Below are 26,920 nucleotides of genomic sequence, written 5' to 3'. Positions count from 1 at the left end.
GGACTTAATAACAATAATAATAATAATACATTTTATTTGAAAGTGCTTTTCATCACACTCAAAGACACTTTACAAGAGCTTAAAACACAGGATAAAAATGTGCATTTAAAACAAGCATACATAATTTACATAAGCACATTTAGATGAACAAAAGAAAAATGGGTAAAAGAGATTAAAAGGTATTAAAAGCATTGCGGAACAGGTGAGTTTTAAGGGATGATTTGAAGGATTGGAGGTCAGTACAGTTGCGGATGTGTTGTGGTAGAGCGTTCCAGAGGGTCGGGGCGGCGACAGAGAAGGCTCGGTCCCCCCAGGTTTTGAGCTTGGTCACGGGGATGGCGAGGAGGTTTGTGTTTGAGGAGCGGAGATTGCGGGAAGGAGTGTATTGGTAAAGAAGGTCGGAAAGATAGGAGGGGGCCTGATTGTGAAGGGCTTTATAGGTGAGTAGGAGCAGTTTAAATTGAATACGCTGGGGAACGGGGAGCCAGTGGAGGTTTTTAAGGACGGGGGTGATGTGATCACGAGTGAAAGAAAGAAAGTGATGGGCGGAGACGAGAAATGTTTTTGAGGTGGAAGAAAGCAGTTTTGGTGATTTGGGTGATGTGTTGATCGAAAGAGAGGTTATTATCAAAAAGGACACCGGGGTTGCGACAGTGAGAGGAGGGGGACAGGGTGTAGTTATCTATAGTGAGGGTAAAGTTGGTGGTTGTTTGGGTGAGGGACCGAGGACCGATTATAAGCAGTTGAGATTTAGTACAGTTAAGAGTGAGAAAGTTTGTTTGCAACCAGGATTTGACATCTGAAAGACAGTTAGACAGGGTGGAGTGGGTTGTTGGGGTAAATGATTTGGTGGATATGTACAATTGGACATCATCAGCGTAGCAGTGGAACTGGAGACCATGATGACGTATGATTTGGCAGAGGGGTAAAAGGTAGAGAATGAAGAGAAGAGGACAAAGCACTGAACCCTGGGGGAAAACTTGGGACAGTGGGGCAGGATAGGAAGAGCAGTTGTTTATGTATATGAATTGTTTCCTGTCTGTGAGATATGAGTGTAGCCAGGTAAGGACTTTGTCGGTGATATTTAGGGATTGTAGGTGGGAGAGTAGGATGGAATGGTTGATGGTGTCAAAGGATGAGGTCAAGAAGGATGAGGATGGAGAGTAGGATGGAGTCAGAGGCGAGGAGGAGGTCATTGGTAATTTTAAGGAGGGCTGTTTCAGTGCTGTGTTGTGTGCGGAATCCAGAAATTGTTCAAAAAGTTGGTTGTTGTTTAGGTAGGTTTTAATTTGAGATGTGACGGCACGTTCTATGACTTTGGACAGAAAGGGGAGGTTGTCGATGGGTCGAAAGTTGTTCATGATGTCAGGGTTGAGTCCGGGTTTTTTGATGATGATGATTACGGCAGCCAGCTTAAGTGAGGAAGGGACATAGGCAAAGTTGAGGGAGGAGTTGACAATGTTCATGACGAGGTGGGAGATGGTGGGAAAGCAGTGCTTGACGAAGGAAGATGGGATGGGATCCAGTGTGCAGGTGGAGGAATTCATTGTTGAAATCATATTGGTGAGTTCGGCTATGGAGACAGGTGTGAATTCAGAGAGAGGTGAAGTAGTTGGAGTGATGGATGCTGGTAGGAAGGGAGGGGGTACAGGTGAGGTGGTGAGTGAACTGTAGAGGATGTCGATTTTGGATGGAAAGTGGGATAGGAATGATTGCATCTGTCAACGGTGAAAGAGGTTGAAATATTGTCGCTGGGTTTGAGGAGTTTGTTGACGGTGGAGAAGAGAGCCTTTTGGTTGTTGGAGTAGTGGTGTCACGTCCCGTGTTTGCCAGCAGGGGGCAGGCGCTGTTGCCACCTACACACCTGTCACCCATTGGGGACTAATTACACGGGCTTTATTTGTGCGCTCTGGCAGTTGACTTACTGCCGGAGTATTCCACGCCGTGCCAATTCTCCCGGTTACTACTAATTCCATTCGTTGCCTTGAAGCCTTGTGGCTGTAATTGCGCGTCTTTATATCCGCTCGTGTGTATTTCTATAGTTGCCAATTCGTTCTTCTTGCTATTTTTCCCGCAAGTGTTTTCTGTTACCGCCTTAATTTATTCCTGGTCCTTATTTTTGACCAGCGCCTTTTGTTGTTTCTCCCGGACGGGTATTTTGTGTTTTTGTATTAAACCTCGTTTGTTCTCTGACAAACCTTTTCTGTGTCTGCTATTTCGGGGATCCACTTCCTTATTTTGTTGTGCACGAAGCGATCATTCTATCGCTTCGGGCACAACGTGACAAGTGGGTGGAACGGCTGGAGTTGAGTGCGGTCTTGGATAACTGAAGGTGATCAGTGTAGGTGAGGAGATGAACAGTTAAACCAGATTTTTTATAGTCTTTCTAGCTGGTGTTTTCGGGTTTTAAGTTTGCGGAGTTCTGGGGTGTACCAAGGTGCTGAGCGAGTGAAGGAGACAGATTTGGTTTTGATGGGGCGAGTTGATTAAGACAGGAGGAGAGAGTGCTGTTGTAGTAATTGGTGAGAACAGTGGGGTCATGGGACAGTGGAGGAGGTAGTATGGACAAGTGGTTGAGGACGGAGATAGGGAAGTTAGTTGGGGAAACGGATTTGAGGTTTCTGAATGATATGGTGCGCTTTACCTTGGGAATGGGGGTAGGGAGGTGGAGGTCCAGAATCATAGCCAGGTGATCGGAAATGTTGAGGTTGGTGCTAGAGAGTTTTTCAAAGGTGAGACCGGTGGAATAGACCAAGTCCAGAGTGTGACCATGGGTGTGGGTGGGGAAGTTGACATGTTGAGTGAAGTTAAGGCAATCCAGAAGGTCAAGAAATTCAGAGGCATGTTTGCAGTTGGTGTTGTCGATGTGGAAGTCGCCAAGGAGCAGAGTGAAAGGTGAGATAGGTTAAAGCTGTGTGACAAAATCTGAGAAGTCTGATAAAAATGATGGGTTAAATTTTGTGGGACGGTAAATGACAGCAATGACCAGGAGGGAGGGACCAGGGAATTTGAAGGTGATGTGTTTAAAGGACTCAGTGGGTGAGGTGGATATAGTGCTGATTTTAAACTATTTTATGGACTGATGCCACCCCACCACCTCAGCCGGTGAGGCGGGGCTTGTCGATGTAGGTGTAACCAGGTGCGGTGGTTTAGTTGAGTGAGAAGTAGTCCAGGTGTTTGTGCCAGGTTTCGGTGATAAAGAGGAAATCCAGGTTATTGTCAGTTATGAATTCGTGTAAGACGAGTGCTTTGTTGTTAAGTGAGCGGGTGTTAAATAGAGCCAGTTTGAGGATTTTGTGGTGTGTGGGTGACAGTGAGGATTGGGGGAGTGGGCGGAGGTTGGTATTAGATATTTTAAAATATTTTCTCTTGTTATCATAGTAGTGAGGGTGTCTGGCTGTGATGATGGATTGAATGGGGTAGATGGCAGCAGGATCAGGATGAGACAGTGACAACTGGGGCCTGTAGGGGGACTATGGCAAGCTGAAGTGCCGGGTGTTGGTAAAGTGGAGGAAGGGGAAGGTGCATGTGTGTGATTTGTGATTAGTCAGGTTGTATAGTGGTGGACAGCATGCTGGTCATTTGCTGCCAGTATTATGCTGCCTAATTTGTTGGGGTGAAAACCGTCCGCCTTTAAAAGGGATGGACTTGCACCAAAAGATATTAAAATTGTCAATGAAGCCCACATTATGTGTCCTGCAGGCAGTTTGCAGCCAGGTGTGGAGGCTAAGAATGCGGCTGAAAATGCCCATGCCACGGTGCGGAGAGTGTGGGCCGCTAATGAAAATTGATTTCCTGGTCGAGTTAAGGAACTGAAGAAGTTTGTTGAAGTGACCTTTGGTGATTTCTGACTGCCGGTGGGATGCATCAACGCAGCCTACATGTACAATAATTCGATGGGCAGATGGTGGGAGTGGATGAAGCAGGCTGGGGAGTTTTGTGAGGATGATGGGAACAGTGGCTCCGGGGAAGCAGTGTGTTGTTGCGTTGAAGAATCTGAGGTTTCTGGTTATGGAGTCACCAACAATCAAGGTGGTCGGAGGAAAAAGGGGGCGAAGTGCACAGGCAGGGGTGGGTGAAGGGAGAGTGGATCCTGGCGCAGGTTCAGTCTGTGGCGGTGAAGTGGAGGGGGAAGTGCGCGGGAGCAAACCAGGGACAGTGCGCTACGGGGCCAGAGTGAACTGAGGGATAGAACGGCGGTGAGCAATGGAGGAGAAAGGTGGACAGGATTTTCTGACACAGGTTCGTGGGGGGTGGAGCTGGACATGAACATGGGCTTGGGGTTGGCACCCAGTCGTGCCCAGGTGTCATCTGGATCGACGAGTAGCAGGGAGTCTTCAGGTGCGGGATCAGGAGTGGTGGTCTTGTCAACTGTGGGAGAAGCAGGTTTGGCGGCAGCAGCTGTGTCGGTGAAAGATGGCAACTCTGGTTGTCCAGGACCGAAGATGATTGTGTCCATCTGCAGCTCAGCATCTCGGATATGGTGAAGTGTGGAGATCCAGTTCAGCAATCTTTTCGGCAAGGCGGATGCAGCTGCTGCAGCCGGACGCAGAGGCAAGAGGAGGCATGTGTAGAGAATGGTGTAGGTCTACTGGTGTTTTAGCTAGCAGTGGGTGGTCTGGCTAGCAGTGGGTGGTTTGGCTAGCAGCGGGTGGTTTAGCTAGCAGCGGGTGGTTTGGCTAGCAACAGGTTCAGCATGCAGCAGATCGTTGGGCGAGCAGTAGGTCGTTTGGCTTCCACCAAACATAGACATAAGCTACCTCCATCCCCCTCGTCACTCACCTAAGACTCATTTACCGCTATCATTTTCATTCCATTGCAGGATAGTTTAGCCCCAACCACACACTGGAGAATTATGTTTTTGTCCAAGTCATCTAATTTCATCTCTTGATCTCCCTACGCAACATCACTCTTCTCTGTCAATCATGGAAATGGTCCTGTGAGTCTTTCGTACTCGTTTTCTATACCCCCCCCCCCCCCACACACACACACACACACACTCACACCCAGGCCGCACTTCTTCTATCTCCATTTTGATCTTGCGATTTATCTGTCTTCCACTAACAATCCTAAAACAGATGGCTACATTTGGCCCGGGGCTGAAACATTGACTTTGGACTAGAGCTCTACCATGGTCGGTCTTTCACGCTCACGCAAGATCTAATAAGCCGATACCCGGAGAGAAATGTGCTCTGATTCGCCAGTGGCAAAAATTCATAGAAAGATACAGCATCTCCTCATATTCCCACTTAAGGCCTGTTCCTTTGTTCCTTCATTTAATCAGAGAAATTAAAGCAGTGGGGCTGATTTAAACAACAACCTAAAAACAGAAGGGGGGCGGCGGGTGGATTGTTAGGAGCCACTTGTTATATTTAAAGACACCATTAAGCTGCATTTAAAAAAAATCTTTGATGTCATTAAAAAAAGGATTTAAAAGATGGCTCCAGATATCCAGATGGAGAGCAATGAAAAGAAATGAACACACTCTGAGGGAACAGAGAGATCAATCAAAAGGAAGACAGACGGTGGATGAAGTGTGTGTGTGTTGGGCGGGCAAAGGGAGGGAAGGGTGGTTATGTAGGAATGCAGTGGGGGATTGGAAAGAGCCAAGCGCCTCCTTTTACTGGCTGATTTACAGAGCATTGGGTACAAAAGCATAGAGTGCATGCAGGTGTACAGTTTATGGAAAAGCCAGTCATTCATAATAGACAGCTGAAAAAAGTAGACCTGTCTTCTTCACGGTTTTCAAAAATAGTCGTTTTATGTACTCATGGCCCTGCAGTGCAAATGCACTGCACGATGCAACCCTGCAGCTATTTTTAGTCTTTGCATAACTATTTCCATCACCTTTTTGCATGTACTGTCCAACTGAGTGCACCATTTCCTCTTTTTTTTCTGCAAGTTGATTAAACACTAAGCCGTGGAGTAGACATCAGGGAGATATATAGTGATATATTGCAGAACAAGATGCAAATTTACCACGCGTGTATGTAGGCTGTAGATCAAATCTTAAAAATAAGATGCACAATACTGCAATTCTCACAATTTAAGACTTTTGTGTTTGTTATCAGCAAACAAATTGCAAACACATACCGGACTACAATCGTAAGTGTCATAAATGGTGTCCCTGACTGAACTACAGAATTTCTGAAGAAGTGAAAAATGCGGCAAAGTTTGTGGGCACCCAATTTTCCAAACATTCGGGCTCAAATGTGTGCTTGTAATAAATTACCGTGACTGTTTTAAATGTGATGTGAATAAATGTGATAGGAAGTCCATCCAGTCACCTTTGTTGTTTTGTGCCTGTTTTTTTTTTTTTTGCGGGGGGGGGGGGGGGGTTCTTTTTGCCAACAGCTCATTCCTTTGGGAAATATTTGATTCAGTCAAATCTTACTGTCAGTAAAATAACCTTAAAGACGATTGAGAAACAACCTCGCAGGCGATGGGAATGGTTCTTAGCCAGCAAAACAAAGTTGATCGTCGAAAGGCAATAATGAAAATCATCCCCCCACGGCCCACTAAAATCCCACTTGATCCAACATTCTGGCAGGGTCAGCAAACGTACACAACCTCACATGAGTCTCATTTACTTTAACTTGACATCATCTGACACCAGCCTATTTAACTGGGTTTTGTTCAATTCAAAATCTATTTCTTTCAGATGAATTCAAACCAACACTTAATGCACTAAAGAGACGTTTGTGTAGGAGGAGAATGCCAGTCTCGGGCCAGCTCAACTATTTTGATTCCCGGTCTGCTGCGAGGGAGGTTGTCTTTTGTTTAGCGATATTGGGCAATGTTGTTCAACCCCCAGACAGCCATTAAGATAATGCTGTAAGGCACACAAGCTGAATGCAGAGATACATACTGAAGCATAGAACTCTGAAGAAAGCAAATCAATGGCAGCATCTCAGTGTGGGGCTTGCTATGAAGATTTTTTTGTGTACTCCACTGCATGTGTGTGTGTGTGTGTTTCCGTCTAGAGGGAATGGAAGAAGAAACTGATGTAAGAGCTGGAAAACTTTTTATCCTGACTTGTGTGTCATCACATTCTTATCGGAGCTTTGTGGTGGAAGGGGAGTATGTGCATAAGTAATGGATGTGTGTAATTATGCACTATTATGCACTCATAAGAGCGTGTTTTACTGAGCCGGTCTCTTTGTGTTTCTGTGTGTGTTGCAATCACACATCTGACGGAGTCTGCGGTGCGTATCCCATGCCTCAGCTTGTCTGTGAGTGGGAACGACATACCCGCATTCTTGCCATTTTCTCAGAGAACTTGAAACAAAGGCCAAGGAGAGGAGCAATCTACCATGGTGACATTATCAGCATGTGTCTTTTATCGGTGGTGCTCAACAGACTAGACAGACATGCAACTTGCAATCACATTCCAGGCCGGGGTGACCTTGATGCACGAGACGGGGGGAAAGACCACTTCTGTCTCGCTGACTTTTGCAAGCCTCCCAATTCTTTTTTGGGGGGGTGTTGGGGGTGCCTTTGTCTAGCAGACACACATCACCACTGGTGACTGAATGTCATCTAGCAAGGACTTACCACTGACTTTCATTCTGGGAAGCCTATAAAGTAGCCTTAACTCTTACCTAAATACCTCAATAAAACCTTTTGAGGTCTAATCCTCATATCCCGTGGAGGACATGTGGATTTACATGACGATGATGTGTGTGAGAAGCAGCGCAACCGCAGCTCTCCATCCTTTTCTAAAGTACTTGTGGAGAGCTCTCGTAACCAAATTCTGCTGTTGTACGAATGCAGATTGTAGTGAACAATGTAGCATTGGGAATTAATTACTAAATTAGGGGATGGGTGAGTTGTGGAAACCGTGCAGAGGAAAAGCCCTTTGTCTTCCCAGTGTATAAAATATTTATAAAGGCATGCCTGGAATGTTTATGTTGAATATATTCACTGTTGTCATTTTTAGCCAGAAGACATGAACTAAAAATTTGGCCATTTTTAATTTGTCTTACTTTTATCTGAAATGCCTTTAATTGTAGTGTCTGAAAATGTGGCTCTGGCAACAAAGCAATTGTCTGTAGATTATTTATATTGCGTTTATATCAACATTGTTTTTGTTTGTTTAAACTGCGGCAAGAAACTGTGTGGCACTCGGTGTGAGTGACCTGTGACCTCACAAATGTTCTTCTGGATGGAAGGGCAAACATTCCCAAGGCTTATAGGGTCTAGGCCAACTCCATTCCTCCATTCTTACTTCATGTAGGTGTGAAGACCAACTGTCCAAATACTTGTGTCTATATTGTGTGTCAACGGGTATGTCTGAGACTATCCAAAAACATATTCTGAAGGTCAAAGAGGAATGATCAAGCCATCTGGTCAAGGTAAAAAAGGTCACCACACCCTTAGTCGGGTTCTTCCAATTACTAGTTTACTGTTGAGCTTTTGTTTTTAAAAGAATAAATCAAATTAGTCCACACGATTTCTTAGCTGACCTCAGTCGTGAATGTGGGATGTAAAAGTGCTGGAGTAAATCTTTTCTTAGAACAACAGAGCTGTGGAGGCATCTTTCAACCCAAAATATTCCCTTGCGTTCCCGTATGAGTCAAGTGTAAATCAATATTCACAAGGCGCTGAACAAAAACAGGCATCTGGATCCATTTGAACCTTTCTTCAACCTTGTCTCCCAATCCTCTCCCACACTTGTGGCTCATGTTCCCACCCAGATGTCCACTGACTGCACCAAGCCCACAACCACCCTCCCTGCCTCTCACTCTTTGTCTCCAGGTCACTAGATCAATTTTCGGTCGGGCTCATTGGGTGATCCACGCATTGCTCTCAACTCTTCACCTTCCCACCTAACTCCCCCTTTCCGAGTGTACGGCCGAGTGCGTGTCCTTAACCCACTGTGACTTTAATGAATGTGTCAGTGTTTTGGTATCACCCTGACAGGAGGTTACGGGCCGGTTACCGCGGCTGTGTAACAGCCAGAAAGAAGACAGGGACAGGAGCGGCTTGTGCGCTTCCCGTCTACGTGGCTGACAGCGCCTTCACCCCTTCGACCTTAATGCGGGCGCCTGTGCGGATGTGCTCAAGTGACGTGCCGGTCCGGGTGTCAGTCCATGACAGACGCTCATCATATTTAATCCGGAGGGGATTTTGCAGAAATGAAAAGCTGCTTTTCAATTTTATAATCCTTTAGACCTAATCGCTTCACCCACATCCGTCCATACAGTCCAATTAGATGAACAAGACTGTCGGGATTATTTGCGGCAAACTCATCTTCGTAGTTTGTCCTTGGCTTGTCCAATCACACAGGGGCCTGATGTGGTGAGAAGCTAGCAATGACCTCCTGCTTCGTCATGTAAGGAACTAAAAACTGCAACCCACCTGCAGTCTTGGCCTTGATAGGGTGCCATTGATTACTCCGTAGATGTGTGTGTGTGTGTGTGTGTGTGTTTGTCCAAGGTTCGAGAGTGCCTTTGTGGCCCTCTCACCCAATGGACTCACTCCGAGCGCGAAAATGCTCACTACAGTAAAAGAAGTGGCAAAAACGCTGCGTGGATCTATTCAAGGTCAGAGCAGGCCAAGGGACGGCACAAAGGTAACGTGTGCCCACGCATATGCCAGATACAGCCGAGGCACAAAACAAGCGCCAGAGGTGAAAGGCAAGGTGGAGGTAAAAAGTGTGGAAAAAAGTTGCTGTGACAGGATGAAAAGCATTCCTCAAGGTGACATTATTTCCTTGAAGTGATATGAAGAGTAAGAAAAATAAAAAAACGAGAACTGCAAATGAATGAATGGAATGAACACAGCTGAGCTGAGAAATGATCGTGGACATGAGCCAGGAAGAACGGTTGGACCGTGTGTGTGTGTGTGTGTGTGTGTGTGTGTGTGTGTGTGTGTGTGTGTGTGTGTGTGTGTGTGTGGTTTGAGGGTAAAACGAGGCCACTTTGCCCATATTGACTGTAGTGCCATGTGACTGCTGTGATCATTAATGTGTCCTGATGCCACCGGGTATCCTGGTGACCCACATCTCAGCAGTCCACTCTCGCTCTTTGGCTGCCACCCAATCTAGGCGGGGTGGGTTGAGGACCTCCACCCTGCGCTCTCCCCCCAACCCCTCCACCACCACTCTCCATTGGTCGCAAGCCATAGCGCACTACTCGTAAATGGACACTTTTTGGTATTGACTGCAAAATTTTGAAAAACGAACTTTAGTCTGGCGAGGGATTCATCTAATATGTGGTATTGAATGATTTAAACCATGCTCTAACATCATGTGGCAACTTCTTGACAAAAAAAGCCCTTCTTCACAACTTGCCCACCTTTACAATGTAATTAGGTATTTGTGGTGTTATGGAACTATAATGCAAAATCATTATGAGTGTGTCGAGTTTTTATGATTCCATTATTCATTAGCCAGATTAGACTGGAATCTAGAAGAGCTACGACTACTACTACTACCTGCTACCAATAATAATACTACTGCGACTACTACCGCTACTACTTTTACTACTACTTCTCCAACTAATTTTACTACTAAGATTATTAATAATAATTACATTGTAAATTAAAATGTATTTTTTTTTTCTCTCATATTGGAAAATTTTTGATTTATTTAACCTGAGTGTATCCTTCCCCTGCGATTGGCTGGCAACCGGTTCAGGGCGTTCCCCCGCCGACTGCCCAAAGACAGCTGGGATAGGCTCCAGCACCCCCCCGTGACCCTTGTGGGGATAATGTGGATCGGAAAATGGATGGATGCATGTCTCCTTCCATTTCCCTTATGTTGTAGCAATGTAAAAAAAAAAACGTTTGGTTGCGGTTCAGCCAAACACTCATCGCCTTATTCTCTTTGTTTATCAGCATAAGCTTTATGGAGGTCCTACACAAAAAGGAAAAAAAACCCACTGAGTTCCCTGTGCCCTTGACCTTCATCGTCTAAACACCATCAGTTTATCCTTTGATAGACGTCTGTGCCAGATGCAACAAAATTTGCTCCAGGTGTTGTTAAGATATTACATTCAATAGCATGGCAGGGCCAGATGGACTACACATGAACAAAGAGCCTTTGGCCACTGTGGTTTTGGAGGTATTTAAAAGCAAAAGCCACCGATTGGACAGCTTTAGCATGTTGTTTTTTTCTAATGCAATCCAGCCCCTCTTCCAGGATGATGTTTTTAATCAGCCATTTTGATGATGAGCTGATATCACATGCAGATTTTTTTAAATGCTTTTTTTACTGACACAGTTAAGTAGCTCCGAAATGTAAACATTATCCTCCCATCTCATTTATGTCATCACCCTGCTTCGTAACATCCTATAATTCTCATCCACTCCCTCTGTACTGCTACTCCCAATTCTGTCAACGGCCCAACTTCCCACATTTAGCAAAGGCCCGCCACCTTTCCATCCCAGAGTCTACCTCTCACTTGCATTCACATATAAAATGCATTTGAATCAAGTAATCCCCGAGGACAAAGTCTGGCCCCAGCCAACACAAACCTACGTGTGGAAACTGTTTACGTTAACAAATTCAGACACGAACAAGAAAGCACAGTCGTTAGGACAAGGAATAGACTGGGTGTGAGATCTCCTGGAGGTGGACTCGAGATGGTGGATGGTGCACCCTAGGCTGCTGCGGAGGAGTTAATTACTCCGTACAATCAATAATTCATTACGCTGTCAGTTTGTGTGTCTGCGCTTCGTTCAATGTGTGCTGGCATGTTTTGAGTGCACGTAAGCATCAAGACCAAAACTCTCCCAGTAAGCATTTTCTTACCCTGGGAAAGGCAGATTAAGAGGATTGACTCCGTAATGGATTAACCTCATAAGTGTGTGTGCATTATTTTGTGCGCACTCTAGCAGGTGTTTGTGTGTGTGCGTGCGTGTGTGTGTGTGTGTGTGTGTGTGTGTTTAGCAGGATCAGTGGGTCCTGTGTATGAATTGATTAGCCTAAGAAGCTCCTCTGGTTCTCTTTTAATGACCACATCAGCACTTTTTCACCACAGGGAGGATAAATGTGGAGCCGTCAGTCACGCAAACAAGACGCTGCCCCTTTAAGAGGGTTGAGCTGTCACTCAAGCATCACTCAGAGCAGCACTCCCCTTGGACTTGTGAGCCCATGCTGTGTCAGTGCATCTAAGATGATAGATGAGGTCTATCTGTGTGGGTAGAAGGTGGACTCGGCTGGTCTTGATGCAGTATTTATTCATCAGCCGGACTTTGGCTTTTAACTGCATCATCCTGGGACTGGTTTTACTAGCTTTGCATCATCCTGGGACTGGTTTTACGAGCTTTGCATATGCATGGCTCAAGAAATATACATTCAATCTAAAGTGAAGAAGAACAAGCGACGAGACAGAATGAAATATAAAACATGACCAATTACCCTGTTGGAGGCAACGATGCGCCCGCTCCCTCTCTGGCCGTCCACCCTCTGAATACCTCAGGGGGGTTAACCGTACATACAAGCAAAAAAAAAAATGTGCATTCACATATACTGTCATTCAGTGGTGGTTCGACTTCATTGTCCCTTGTGTTAGATCCTGCTAATACGCGATGCTGAGCGCACACACATTGAGACAGCAGGGCACCGACGCATGGCTCACGGGCTCGGGATGCTGAAATGTGTGTTTGCGTGCGTGCGCGTGTGTGTAGATAAGTGTGTCGGTGTGTGTGTGTTTGTGTTTGTGTGCATGCCTGCACACACACACTGGCAGCTATTTTGCGGAGATAAAACGGTGTTTAGATGTGAGCTGCGGGGTGTGCGCTACCGTATGTCAGCTGATGTGTAAATAAGAAGACATGAAGCCAGGGAGGAGACGACAGCGATCAGGCGGCATGACGTGGACAAAGAGCACGACAGCCAGACAGAAAGAAGTGGCTTAGTGTCAACGGCCCCAGCATGGTTTTGAATTTAAACAAAAACGGGGAGCAGAGTCAAAGCAAATTAGTTTAAGTGTCACGCGAGTGACTTCTCAAAGTGTTCTACCTGTTTGTTGTACTTGTTCCCGGTCTGGCAGCCGTACTCTGAGCACTGGTCTGATCCCAGGGACATGGCGTCTCCGTTTCCGCTGCCTCCGCTGCTGCTGCTGCTGGAGCCGGTGCTCCCCACGCAGCCGCCGTTGCCCACAAAGGTGTTGGAGGGCGGCAGCTCCTGGACCGCCTGATGCTTCTTTCCTTCAGCTGGAGGGGAGTGCGGTTGGAGATTGACTGCGGGGAGAGGCGAGCTGGACTTGTAGTGCCTGGCCAAATCCGGGCTCGACTGGTGGCGCCTGCCGCCGCCCATCCTTGGGCTGCCGGGGTCACCATCCACAGCGCAGTAGCGTGCTGCCAGGCGCTCACTCGCGCTGCTAATATCCTCCTCCTCGTCATCATTGGCGTGGCGGCGAAGCCCGTTGACAGTGACGATGCCGCTGTAGAGTGACCTATCCGACTTAACAGCTCCGGCTGCTGTGCCACCACCGCTTCCATTGCGCTTGTCGCGTCGAGGTTTGCGGCCTCGATCGGATCCGCCGCCACGGCCGACCTGCGGTTGGGCCCCTGATGGACTGAAGAAATCTTCTTCCGGTTCTTTCTTGCCGGCTTCGTAGCCATTCTTGCCTTGAGCACCGCACTGCCTCGCTGTGACGACGAGGAGGATGACCAGGATGACAGCCGCGGCTCCTGCCAGGACACCGATGGCAACGCTGAGGCGCTGTTTACCTAATGCGCGTTCACTGTCTGGGTCACCTGCAATGTCCAGTGACAATGGAGCCAGCAAGCTTCGGCTTACCTGGAATGAAAACAATAAATAGCCAAGAAGTTACAAGGGGAAAACAAAAACCAAGGGCGAAACCAATGTGTCACTTCCTGCTATTCCGGGTGAGAGGGTTCAGGAGTCTCGAAACTGAGCGTGATAGCTGGGGACCGATCATCCCACGCTAAGGCAGACTGTACAGTACATTTACATGGGAATTAAAAATAATATATATTTAGTTGGTTGAGCTCGTATTACAGCTTGTTGATCAGTTGAGTAATTCAAAAGCAAATTTGACGAAACTACGATTTGTGCATGTTGCTCCCAGTCGTAACCGACTCATTGGCAAACAAACCCGAACCTGGCAACCGTACAGTGAACAACACAAAACAATAAATCCAAAATGGGCGTTGTGCATTTCGTTTCTAATACAGTAAACCCTCAAAAGGCGAACAGCCATAAGTATGACCAAAGTTTTAAATGGCGTTTCAAAACTAAGCTAACTGTGTGTGCACCGTGGAGGGAAACCCCTGACACACGGGAGGAACATACAACCTCCTCACAGAAAAAGCCTGAGCCAAAAAAAAATCTAGACACAAAACATTCTAGCTGTGAGCCACCAGCGATAACCACTCCTACACTGTGCTGCCACGAGACAAATCACAGAAACAGCCTTAATCAACAATGACACAGTAGGTGTGAGACGCAGTGAAACATCAAACAGCATCTTCAGCTTAATTAAACCCATCACGGTGTTTTATGGGAATCCTTTCGATTCTTCCCAGACACATGGAGTGCCACTAAATATATAATTTGCCGTGCGGCGAGGTTGTAGCATTTTAAATTGCGTCCGTAATCCGATTGTGCACATCATCTAGGTCGTACAGGAAATAGCCCAGATTAAGCCTTTTAAAGTAGATGTCAAGAGGAAAAGGCAAGTACGGACTTCAAGGTCGCGCAGTGAACGAAGCAGCAGTCAATACACGTCCACAAAAAAGGACAAACACAAAAACCTAAATGGCAGAAAATGACTGCATCTCCATTACAAGCGTTGTCTCTTCAGCACAATAAGCCGGAATTGTGAAGGCAAGTGTGGGAGTGGATTTATGCAAAATTTGTTATCCTTTTTTTCCATGGAAATTTGGAAGGATAGTGATCCGTAAAGGCTGCAATGCATTCCTGCTGTTGATGTCAGGCTATTTGAATCAATATCTCTAACACGTAAAACATGATTTGAAGACTGTGACCTTCCAGTAATGGTCGACACTGATATCAATGCACACATATCATCCCCAACTCTCCTACTATGATTGCTTCAAGAAACACATTTATTACTGGTTATGGCCCTTTGCTCTGTCGGTGACAATGAGCTTTTGCAGTTCAGCTGGTCTAATCACTTATCTGGAGCTACCTGATCAATATGAGTCAAACCACGCTGAGAAAATCATTTTGCGTGGACAACTGAGAAAAACAGAGATACGTGCTGATATATATGTCTGCACTTACACGACTCAGGCAGTGTAAGCTGCCTGTTCGTTAGACACCTCATTATGCAGCCCTGACATGTAGTCTCGAAGCTCATATGACAATTTCTTCTCTCCCGTCAAGGCTGGAAATGATATACTCAAGTAATCCCTGCAACATTCTGGCGGCTTAATAATAAAATTTGGCGGGAATGAATTACAGAAATAGCAAAGGTGAAGGTGAGTGTGTGGTCCAGGGTTTGCAAAACCCCCAAGAAAAGTAAAAAAAAAAAAACTCTTCCCGAGTAATACTTATTATGTTTCCGTGAGTGCTACTGTGCTAAAGCCCCCAACCCAGTGGGCGGCAAAGGTTTATACGTTAGCAAAGACTTTCTTCTCGCCAAGAAATTTTTAACATGTTCAAAACTTAGAATGAATGTCAGTACATTCAAGCCTGTCGCTCAGAATCCATTTTAAACTCCTAAAGGAATCTTCTCTTCTGCTACATGACCTTGATTCCAAGTTAGCTTAACATGAATATCGACATATTGCACGTCTTGCGCTCTCCTGAGAATGATCCGATTCCCACTACAGATTCGGATGATGCTGGGGCCATGACATATTCTCTTGTGGCCATGCTATTGATTCCAAATTAGAACTCGGTTGTCGCTGGACGTATTTGCAATATAGATTCTGTTTGGAGGCGTCAGCTGTTATAATTTATTCATCACTTAATTATCCAGGTAGGGAACGTGTAAAGTGTAAAACCTCTGCCACGGCTAGTGTCAAGTACCACTTCTTTTAATGATGAACGATAAAGAAGCCTTGCACAAAAGTCATTCACGCAGAAATGTGGAGCTATATTCTAAGCCGCACACGCAGAAACAAAAACAATGACAGCCTTAACACGCCAAAGACAGACAGCAATATAAAACGAATAAAGTTTGAGTATTTTTGCTATTACAGGAAAATGATATCACATTAGAGACATTAAAGACATTCCGTCTGAATTTACTTGTTAAAATGTATTGACTATATTTTATATTTTGGTGCAATATACATTTCAGCAATTTCATTAAATTAGCTTCAATTGTATATTTTTAATGAATAATACACTAAAATTCATCATTGACATTGACTACGTAACAATTTCACATACTGTACGTATCAACAATTTATCGTTAGACACGGATGATTATCAATTGCAACACTATATCGATAAAATTCTGCAAGTTTGTACATTTCCAAGTGATCCCTTCGACAACACTCCTATGAAATCAATCACCGGTTAGCTAGTCTTGGTGACTCGTGTATATAATCATGTTACTAATATTATTCTATGCAGCTGGGCGTCTCAAAGTTTTTTTCAACACGACTCAGACTTGAGGTCAACAAACATTGTTTCACACATTACACCATTCAAAGATCAATGTGTTGAGTTTTACCTCACTGAAGTCTTTGGCCACATGTACTCCACGTCAGGGCACTCAAATTTTTAAATTTGACTGTGTTTGAAGAATGTGTTTCAGCTCTCTCGTAGGGTCCCATTCATTTGGTATTCCATAAAATATTCACATAAAATCGACATTCTTACTAATCTGCTGAAATGTGAAACTGGCCTTTTTCTTCACACTCATGCTTTAACACAACACAGAGTTACATGGAAATTCCTCTGCTTGTATCCGCATCATCATCATGATCTCTGAATCTCGATTCATATTTACAAAACGGTGCAAGTCTGACGTATAAAGGTTGCTAAAGTTGGACCATGACAAAAATGCTTTCAATAAGTGGCTCCGACGGCATCTTTGAATTGTTGCCAATTAGCGAGCACCAGCAATTGCAGATAAAAAAAGTAACACCAGTTTCCTGTCAAGATGCCACGGCTCTAGCAGGTGTTTTCCCTGCCTAATTACAACTGGCAACTATCCACCACTGTTTGACTGCATTATGAGATGGCGATATTGTCTCTTCACTGACTTCCCTTCAATAACGCTAAACTATGCATATATAAGAATCAATGACACCGTTTACACCAGTTTGGACACATTATAACCTATTGTTGGACTCAATGGTCCCAGTCATTTAGGCCCGTCGACTTATATTCCTCCTGTCAGCACTGCTGTTAGAACACTTTCCAAATGGTCGGGTTGTAATTGCCCACAGGGCTGTCTTGTTGTTCAATTTCTACTCTCGAGTGAAACCTTCATAACAGTGAGGTGGACTGGCTAGTGTCCAAATACAAAGTTCCCTACTATGCCTTGTTTTTATTTTTATTTTTATTTTTGGCTCGATTGTTGCCCTAAAATTCAATTTTCAACAATCCCGTTAAAATATCTCAAAAACAAAACAAAAAAAACCAGTTGATTGTTAAATCTCTATGTAGTAAATCGGGGGACATTAAGTCAAAAGTCCAATGCGATTGCAGGGACTGTCCTTTTCCTTTCAAATGGCTCCAAGCCATTTTACTTTGCTCTGTTCACCTCACTGGAAATGTACAGACCTGACAGTTGGAGACCTTTGCTTTGGAGGAAAAAAAAACCCTCTCCAAACTAAATCACCAGGTGGGATAAAACTACACACTTTTTGGAACATACAACGTTACCACGCAGCCCGTGAGCCAATTCAATTACTAGTCAATTCAATTTACTTGATGCACACCAGAGAGGGACATTTTTGTGGTTATTACCTTTCAGCATTTGTAGATTAACTGAGCCATTTTTCAAGCATAATGGGATGGGAATTTTGTTCATATAATGAGGACCGGGGAGGAAAAATGGGGTTTGTACCAGCTGTACACAACCTTAATTTGGACTGCTGTAGTTGTGTCTAGTGTAACAGTAATGCTGTTTTGTCTAGTCAATTTGCTCTCCAAGTTCGTTGTTCTTGTAGTCACCTTTTTATTTCCACAAGACCACACGTTTTGATAAGTGCAGATGTTTTGTTTCTTCATATTCTCATTCCCCTTGTAAAATGACTTATTTAGCGTTAAAACTTGTTCTCAGGTACTTTGTTTTCATGTTGGAATACTAAAGCACAGCGAGTGCGGCATGATACAACAGAAACGCCTAAACCTCATCAATATTCAGACCCTACTATAGCGAAGCTACCCTGCTTAAGTGCAGCTTCCATTCAAATGAAGATACTTCAACAGACTCTGGGAGGCCAAAACTGGGCCAGTCAGTCTCTCTCTGTCTGCCTCTAACACAATATCACTGCTAATGCTTTCGCGCTGTCATTTTCTCTGTCCCTCACACACACACACACACACACACACACACCTATTTCCCTCAGCTCTGCGTTCAATGTACCGTAAACGAAAAGCTGCTTCAGTAATAACTGTTATTTTAACTACGCAGTCATTATAAGAAGTCAGACCGGACTAAGAACACCACTCCTGCTGGATTCAAACAACAAACAAATCAGCGCTGCCAATAGTCTTCAAAAGATAAATGTGATTCTTTATCTGGGACGAATGTGGACACAATTAAAGTCCTAAAAATGGTCAGAAAACTGCAAACCCGGAGTGGAGAATCCATTTATTTAATTCTAGCAAGAAAATAATTGCCTTCCCACTTTAGTTTAAACAGCTACAATCAGTTTTAATTAGTACCCGCCTCTTTTGTAATGCGATATCAGTGTAGCCATTATTGGAATGGATAAGAGGACGGAATCATGTCTGGCTATCATTACCATCTCGGTAGAACGATCTGCCGAAACCAAAACGGGACCGATCATTGCCTCTTCCAATTAGGATTCTTTTCATTCGAGTTCTGCCTACTTGAACAAGCTTCCTGTGCAGGTGTAGGTGCGATAATCCCATGAAAATATTACCTGTGCGTCCACCAGAGATGCGTTGACCAAGCTCTCGTTGATGAAGACATGCACCAGAGCGGTGGCGCACAGCGAGGGGGCCCCGCTGTCATTGACCCTGACCACCAGGCGATGCAGACCTTTGTGGCGCCGCTCCAGTGGCTCTGCCAGTGTTATCACACCACTTGAGTGGCCGATCTCAAACAATCTGAAGGGATTCCCCCCAACCAATGCATAGTGAAGGTCCGCATTTGGGCCGGTGTCCGAGTCGATGGCCGTCACAGTCCTGACTATGGTGCGGGCACTACTTGCAGGTGGGAGCAACGTATAGGAATCATTGGCCGGAGATGTGACGGAGGGGGCGTTGTCGTTCTCGTCGGTCACAAAAAGTGACACAGTGGCTGTGGCGGTTTTGCGCGGCTCTCCTCCGTCCACAGCGCGTACGCGGAAGGTGTAGGTGGAAAGCTTTTCACGGTCAAAAGACAAAGTGGAGAAGATGGTGCCTGTGTTGTTCTCAATGGAGAACACCTCCTCTTGCTCCTTCTCACCGTTTTCTCCTGCACTTTTCTCTCCCGACTTCTTCTCGTCCAGACCATCCATGTCTACGAAGAGGGTGAGCTCTGCATTCTCACCTTCATCAGCATCCGTCACAGTGACCATGCCCACTGGGCTGTTGGCGAGTAGGTTTTCTTTGATATAGAAGGTAAAAACTTCCTGGACAAACTTTGGCGCATTGTCATTGCGGTCGGTCACCTGAATAACAACAGTGACTGAACCTTGCAAATGAGGTGTGCCCTTGTCCTTGGCAATGACTTTGAGTTCATACCTCTCTCGTTGCTCTCGGTCCAGGACGCCAGTGGCACGAATATCGCCGTTATCCGGATCTATATAAAAGGGCCCATTTGAAACCGGATCCAGTGAATAAGCAATCTCTGCATTCTTGCCGCTGTCTGCATCTGTGGCCACAACAGTGACGACCCTCTCATTGGGAGAGTTGTTTTCTGCAAAGTGGACCTCCACTACACTTTGGGCAAAGACTGGGGGATGGTCATTGTAATCGACAACTCGCACCATCAGTGAACTGTTGCTGGAAAGACTGGGGCTTCCAGAATCGACTGCCACAATAGTGACGCTGTACTCTTTTGTGACCTCGTAGTCCAGCAAGGCTGAGGTATGCAGGAAAAATTTCTTCTTGTTCCTGTGAACAAAAAAGTCAAGGATACATTTACGCAACACAATACAATACATATTTGTTTATATGTACTCTATGCAGCATGCAGTACATGTATGCAGGTGCTTTTCAAGTCCTCTTCAAGATCTCATTAAAAGAATGCACATTCCATAGTAACGTATGTTGACTGTTTACATTCACGTTGTTTTGTAACAGTCAAGTAGTCAACCTCGAGGGATAGTTGCAGAGGAGTATAATTATTGAGTCTATTTCCCTGACTTATTATCACACGTGTTTCTTGTCAAAGACAATGAAACTCCGTTTCATAACTGTAACACAAGAAATGCAAGTATTGTGATAGCTATCGTTTTGTTTGCTCACGTTGCTTTGTGTTTTTTCCTCACTCTCTCGTCAATGTCTTCGGAAAATAGTTTTACAACTGACTTGAAAGCGCTGACATTTGGAGTATGCCCTTGTTGCAATAATACTACTAAATGAGTCAGAAAACCCTTGACTTCATTGAATATTTATGAAGCAGATTTACAGATACCGTGACATTTTATCCACTCTGTGGTTTTAGTGAATGAGCGGGCTACTTGAATTGAGCTGAATTTAAAAAAGAAAATTTAAAAATTGAATACGCATGAAGCAACACTTCCGACTTTCCTCTGTGGATTCTCTGTGGATCGTAGAATTTGTTCAGTCACTTTTTGGAGCAACAACGTGAGGACGATCACTTGTACCGTATCGGTTTTGTTCTTTCTCAGTTGTTGTGGTGGATCGTTTTCACCCCCGTTACTCGGAATGCTTTGTTACTGTTTTGCCTAATGAGTTTTTGTAACGTCCTGTAAGAATAATTTGAGTCAATCTTTAGGAACCAATTAAGCTCCTCCTTTATGAAGGATTTACTTTTTCTGACTCACCTGTCAAAGGCTTCATCTGCAGGTAAGGGCGGGAGTGCCGTTTCACCAGCAGGCTTCAAAGTGAATGGGACATCTCCTACAACTGTACAGGTCACAGCTCCATTTTCTCCTTGGTCTCGGTCTGAAACTTGAACCAGAGCGACAGGCGTGTCCACCAGAACGTTCTCGGGTACCAGTGCTGCTCCATCTCGCACTGGGATTCGTCCGATCTTTCGAATCTCCACAACTGGGACGTTGTCGTTTTCGTCACGGACTGCCAAGATGACTGTGGTTCGATCGCTGCGCGGCGGCTGACCCCTGTCCCGAGCCGTGACCGTGAACCTTAGCTGGGCCACCTCTTCCCTGTCGATCCTGTGAAGAACGCTCAACCAACCCGTTGCTTCGTCCAGTCGCAGCAGGCGCCTGACCGATTCTGTGGCCGCTCCAAAGACGTACTCCACCTGCCCGTTCACACCGATGTCACGGTCTGAAGCCCTCACCTGGAGTACCGGTGTTCCTGGAGGTGCATTTTCTGCCATTTCCGCCTCATAAGTGGGCCTTTCAAACATTGGGCTGTTGTCGTTTACATCTGTGATAGAAACCCGAAGGAGAGCTTGAGATGATCGTGGGGGGTTCCCTCCATCTCGAACCCGGAGGATCAGTTCATAGGAGTCTTTTTGTTCGCGGTCCAACGTACCCTTGACAATGAGTTGAGGTTGTTTTTCACCATCAGGAATATCTGCCACTTGGAGTTCAAAAACAGTGCTCCTGGCTCCTCCCGCATTATCTCCACTCCTCCCCCTTCTATCTCCGAGCCCATCGACTCTACCAATGGGATTTGATCCCGTTGTGCGTCGTGCCGAACTCGGCCCAGTTGCACCTTCTTGGATCAGCTCATAGCGGTCGATACCGTTTCGCCCAAAATCCCGATCTGTAGCAGTGGGCAGCAGGTAAAGCGTGCCAATTGGACGATTTTCCTCCACTGAGAGCTGGAGCACCGGTGACGGGAAGGAAGGAGTGTTGTCGTTGATGTCCGTTATGACGACGCGGCCTTCAAACAAATCCACCCAGCTTTGCAGGGGGCCAATCACGGACACCTCAAAGTCCAAGAAGCACTCGTTTTCATCAAAAATCATCTGGCATTGGGGAAGCTTCTCCCTGTCGATGCGCCTCTGCCCTGTTGTCAGCTCACCGGTCACATTGTCGATCTTGAAGAACTCAGAGCCGCTCTCCAGGGCAAACGTGACGTCCCCACTGCCCGTACCCGCCGTCAGGCCCAGGTCTGCGGCCACGTTGCCTATCTTGACGTCAGGGGGGCCCTCCTCAGCTACCCGGTACCGGAGAGCTGAGCGTGCACCGGGCAGCTGAGTCAGCAGGTGCAGCAGCACTAAGACCACGAGGCTGAAAGCCTGCACCGAGGAGTGCACTGCGCCAAGTCTATGCATGGCTCCGTCCTGCTCTGCTAGCCTCTCTCCTTTCTGTCTCTCGAATCACTGGCAGGCCTGCCTCTTCTTTCTTTATAGCTCTTTCCTGATGTATTGTAGCCCACGGTGTGGGTGTTGGATTTATTCTTTCTCCCTTCTGACTGACAACACTCTTTGCTGCTGATGTCTTGTTACTTCCTTTATTCTCTCTCCTCCTTTCTCTTCAACTTCTATTGCGACCGAGTCCTGCTCTTGATGGGCTTTTCAAACCGTGTGATATATTTATATAGAAATCCAACGTGCTGCAGAGAAGAAAAAAAAAAAGAAGAAACCTATGATTAACTAACGCATCACTTAAATGTTCCAGCTGTGTGATAGTCGCCACTTTTCATTCTTCTAGTCACACACGGGACATCGGCTTTTTCTCGCGTGTCTCACTTTACCGAAACTGCAATGCAGCACCTCCACTCCACACAAAGAGGAGGCGAGCTGCGCTTCCTACTCATGAACAGCACAGAGAAGGACCAATAACAACTCCAATTTAAAATCACTCAAGGAGCGGGGATAGGGGTGAGGGGGGCGGTGGGAAGGGGCAGGGGGGTCCTGAAGATTCGCGTCTTACCTTAAGAGCCGGCGGATGCCTTCGCTTTCTTTCCCCGCAGTGGCGGAGCAACGTGCCAAGCCATTGGAATCCGACGCGTAACTTGGAAGGGGACACCAGCTTCCCCGCAGTCACTTTATTTAATGCCAATGGTTAAAAAGTAACCAAGCGAGGCAGTTAATTTAGCGCCTTTCTTGACGAGTTAAAGCGGGAGATCCCAGCAAGGGCATCAATTACGCGTTAATCCTCGCCAGCACTCTGCTCGGGATGTCGGTAATGGACCGAGTGAAGATGCGTCTTTTTCGAAGAGTCCCGCATTCTCTCTCTCTCTCTCTCTCTCTCTCTCTCTCTCTTTCAACTTGCACCTCCTCCTCTTCCTCCTTCTTTGCCCCCCTCCCTCCCTCTCACCTGCACTGCTCAGGACTGCTGCTGTAACCGGCGATGCTGCAGTCTCTCTCTCTCTCTCTGTCTCTCTCGCTCTCCTGCAACATTCTCTGCCCTAACTCATCCACTGGGCAGGGGAAGGAAACAGAGGCGATGTTGGGTCGTTGTCTGTTTGTGGGTTGCAGAGGAAAAAAAAACCCTTCAACGGTCAATTCATCTACCCCCCCCCCTCCCCGCCCCCCTATCCCGTCCTGCATGCTGTCATATAGCGAGATTAAATGGCTTGCTGTCCCGACTGCTGACACCCCCCCCCCCCCGCCCCGTCCATGCATGCTGGCTTTACATCTTTATTCTCATACTCATGAAATAAAAGGAGAGTGGCGCAGCTTTGTCAGCCCATTGCAGACCAGTGTCATATTTATGCTGGTGCAGCTATTTTGGTGGCGGCTGAGTGCGCGCGGGGGGGCACACAACAGTAGGGAAAAGCTTCATTCACTCTTTGTGTCAAAGAGGCGTGCATTGGCACACATCCTAGTGGGAAATCATAACAGTGGCATGCTGCAGTAATTTATACTGGGTTTAAACCTGCAGTGGCAAATGGTAGTCAGCCTAGACAATGCAAAGCCACACAATGCTCCCATAAGTCCTACAATGGAACGCACCAGGTTTTTGGGATGTAAAATAAATAAATAACTACATAAATAAAGTGAGTGACAGAGAGAGAGAGAGAACAAAAATAATTTTAAAAATAATCCATAACCAGAGCATATCAAATGAAAATAAAAACTAAACAAAACTAATTTGGAAGGGAAAAATACCTGTAACCTTAAATAAACTTACATATAAAAAGGAGTCAAATAATTATTACCCTCATTCATTCATCTTCCGAACCGCTTGATCCTCACTCGGGTCGCGGGGGGTGCTGGAGCCTATCCCAGCTGTCTCCGGGCAGTAGGCGGGGTACCCCCTGAATCGGTTGCCAGCCAATCACAGACATATGATGTAATCATGCCATTTTTTTCAGTTGTCACATGTCACCAAAACAGTAAATACAAAACTTAGCTTGTAGTAGACATGTGCACATTTTCAGCATGACGTCTTTGATCCACTGGTGAAAAGATCACTTTGATTCGCTCCTCTTTCAAACAAGATTTGAAATAAGATAAGATAAGATTGCACGACTGTCTGTGTCTTATGTGTCGTGTTGTATTATTTTGTCATTTTATGTTAACTGTTCTTACGATTGGCGGCGCGGGCCCCCGCAGCGGCTCCTCTTGTTGCCTTGTCTGGTTGAGAAGGAAGACATGTTATCTGTGCTGTATGTTGCACAGACAGCGCATTTGACAATAAAGTTGTATTTGACTTGACTTGAAAACACTTTTTTTTTTGGACAAGGGATGTGGACAGCAACCAGCCAATCAAGTCGTGACTAACGTTAGCAGTCAACCTCATCACCTAGCCTTGAATGTCTCTTCAGCCTCACTCGTTTTACTCATGCTACCTTTTCATTCATCCACATGGTCACGGATAGTCGGGTCGTCATTGTTTGCCTCATCTCCAGCTGACATGGTACTGAAATACACTGGACACTCCATGGGGACTGGAGTTTGGAGTCTGCTTTCAATGTTTCCCCTTCCGGTCTTCCTTTTTTCTTCTCCAGTCACTTTCTTGTGTCAGAGTCTATCAATTAGCATGGCAATAATTACTTATTCTTCCTTGCCAAAGCACTCCAAAAATGTCAAACTCTCACATCTCCTGTGCACAGTCCCTCCTAGTTTATATCACTGATTTTCAGTTGGCTTAGGTCTGTGCTTTGGCTGGGCCATTCTAAAACTTGAAGTCTGCCTTTTGTGGATATGGCTTCCCAAACTTTTGGCAGCACATTTGAATACTTTGCGTCAAAACTGACTGTGATTTTGAAGTCTTCACGGGTTCCATCCATTCACATACTAAACGTACTAAATTATGCTGCTGTCTGATGGAATCAATGATGAAGTTACTGGTGGTTCCAGTTGTATGTACTGTATGCTTCCCGTGACTGATGAGCGAACAGATCAGGTCGTAGTCTACCATTCGCCCAGAGCCAGAGCAGATACGCATCAAATCAAATTGTTATCCTGGACAGGATAACAAAGAAAACGGATGTATGGATTGAAACCAAGATTGTTTTTATTTTTTTTTTGCAGAGCAACTCGGACAGAGTCAATAACAATGAGAAGTATTGTATTTTGAAAGATAACATGTTTAACAGCTCCTATATTTTATTTCATTGGGTTGTCGAACTTACTTAATGTGGTACCATGTAGTCTGGATAAAGGAAACATTCCCAGCAGATGCAGTCTTTAATTGGAGCGAGTTGCTCAGTGAGGAACGCAATGCAGTACCGGGCTGCTGCTGCTGCTGCTGCTGTTATATTGAACGGAGTTTCCACGCTGCTGCTCGGTTAAACGCCCTCTGCATTTCTAATTTCCCCCCCATCAGGTCAGTCAGGCCTTTTCAGGTGAAATCCCCTGCAGAAAGCTATCAGAGCATCTGGCATCAATGAAATGTTATTTACTTGGATGGAGTTTTGTGTGACCACGATAAGTGAACTGTTTGTGGCTGGCAGAGGGTAAACACAACTTGACAAACTGCAGCGAGGTCACGCATACACTCATGCACGTACGCCCCCTCACTGTGCTGGGGTGAAACTGGAAAGGCTCGCTTCCGCCCCCTGTTGCTTGACCCACACACCCTTTTATTGTGCCATCCTGTGTGTGTTTGTGTTAATAACATGAAAGTAAATAATAAGCAGAGAAATAGCAATACTGTATGAGCATATTTTCAGGTTGTCCTACCTAGGGTCACCTCAGGTCATTTTTATTTCAGTGGAGACAGATTTGTTATAAAACATGATGTTGTTACACCCAAACCATTAAAACAAAGCTGAGCATGAATCCTCTTTCATCAACAAATGAACCTCTGTTTCAATTTGCATATTGAATGTAAAGTGCCTTTGTGTGTTTCCGTGTGTGTGTGTGTGTGTGTTGGGGGGGGGGTAGGGGGGGACCTTAACCCATGTTGACTTCCCTTCCCTGCTGAAGACCTAATCTAATCAACAAAAGAGGATTGGAGCTCCAGCACATGGCCAGCAAGGATAAGTGTAGAGAAAATGAAGAGAGTGACGTATTTAATAGCATTTAGCAACAACAGCTGATATTCAAGTTAAGTATCACAGATTGAATTTTGCTTGGATATCCTGTGCTCTGTTTGTGCTCAATTTGTCTGACCTCGTTGCAGAAATATTAGGGCACTTGTCCCAGGTAACTTTGACCTAATTTGCTGTCCATGAGACATTTCTAAACCCAATAATTAACACAAGGTTGTGTTGTCATTCAAAATGAAGCATTGACTAGTTGACACTTTTTTGGGTTAAAATTCTGCATGCTTCAACACATGGCCAGGCTGC

At 45.5% G+C, this 26,920-nt stretch overlaps 1 protein-coding gene across 1 annotated transcript in view; it reads right to left on the bottom strand.

The window, feature by feature from the left end:
- The window catches only part of pcdh7a (protocadherin 7a), a 50,401-nt gene extending 26,725 nt beyond the window's left edge, over positions 1-23,676 (bottom strand). The window contains exons 1-4 of the mRNA XM_052085227.1: positions 23,110-23,676; positions 21,085-22,789; positions 19,012-20,188; positions 12,968-13,750 (exon numbers count right to left, since the gene is read on the bottom strand). Of these exons, the coding sequence (XP_051941187.1) occupies positions 12,968-13,750; positions 19,012-20,188; positions 21,085-22,508 (3,384 nt within the window). The 5' untranslated portion in view covers positions 22,509-22,789; positions 23,110-23,676. The remainder of the gene's footprint in view (positions 1-12,967; positions 13,751-19,011; positions 20,189-21,084; positions 22,790-23,109) is intronic.
- Positions 23,677-26,920: the final 3,244 nt, after the last annotated feature.

Source organism: Hippocampus zosterae, chromosome 13 (assembly GCF_025434085.1).
Source record: "Hippocampus zosterae strain Florida chromosome 13, ASM2543408v3, whole genome shotgun sequence".
NCBI classification, from domain to species: domain Eukaryota; kingdom Metazoa; phylum Chordata; class Actinopteri; order Syngnathiformes; family Syngnathidae; genus Hippocampus; species Hippocampus zosterae.
Note: the sequence above shows the minus strand (reverse complement) of the source record. Positions and strands in the feature narration are given on the sequence as shown.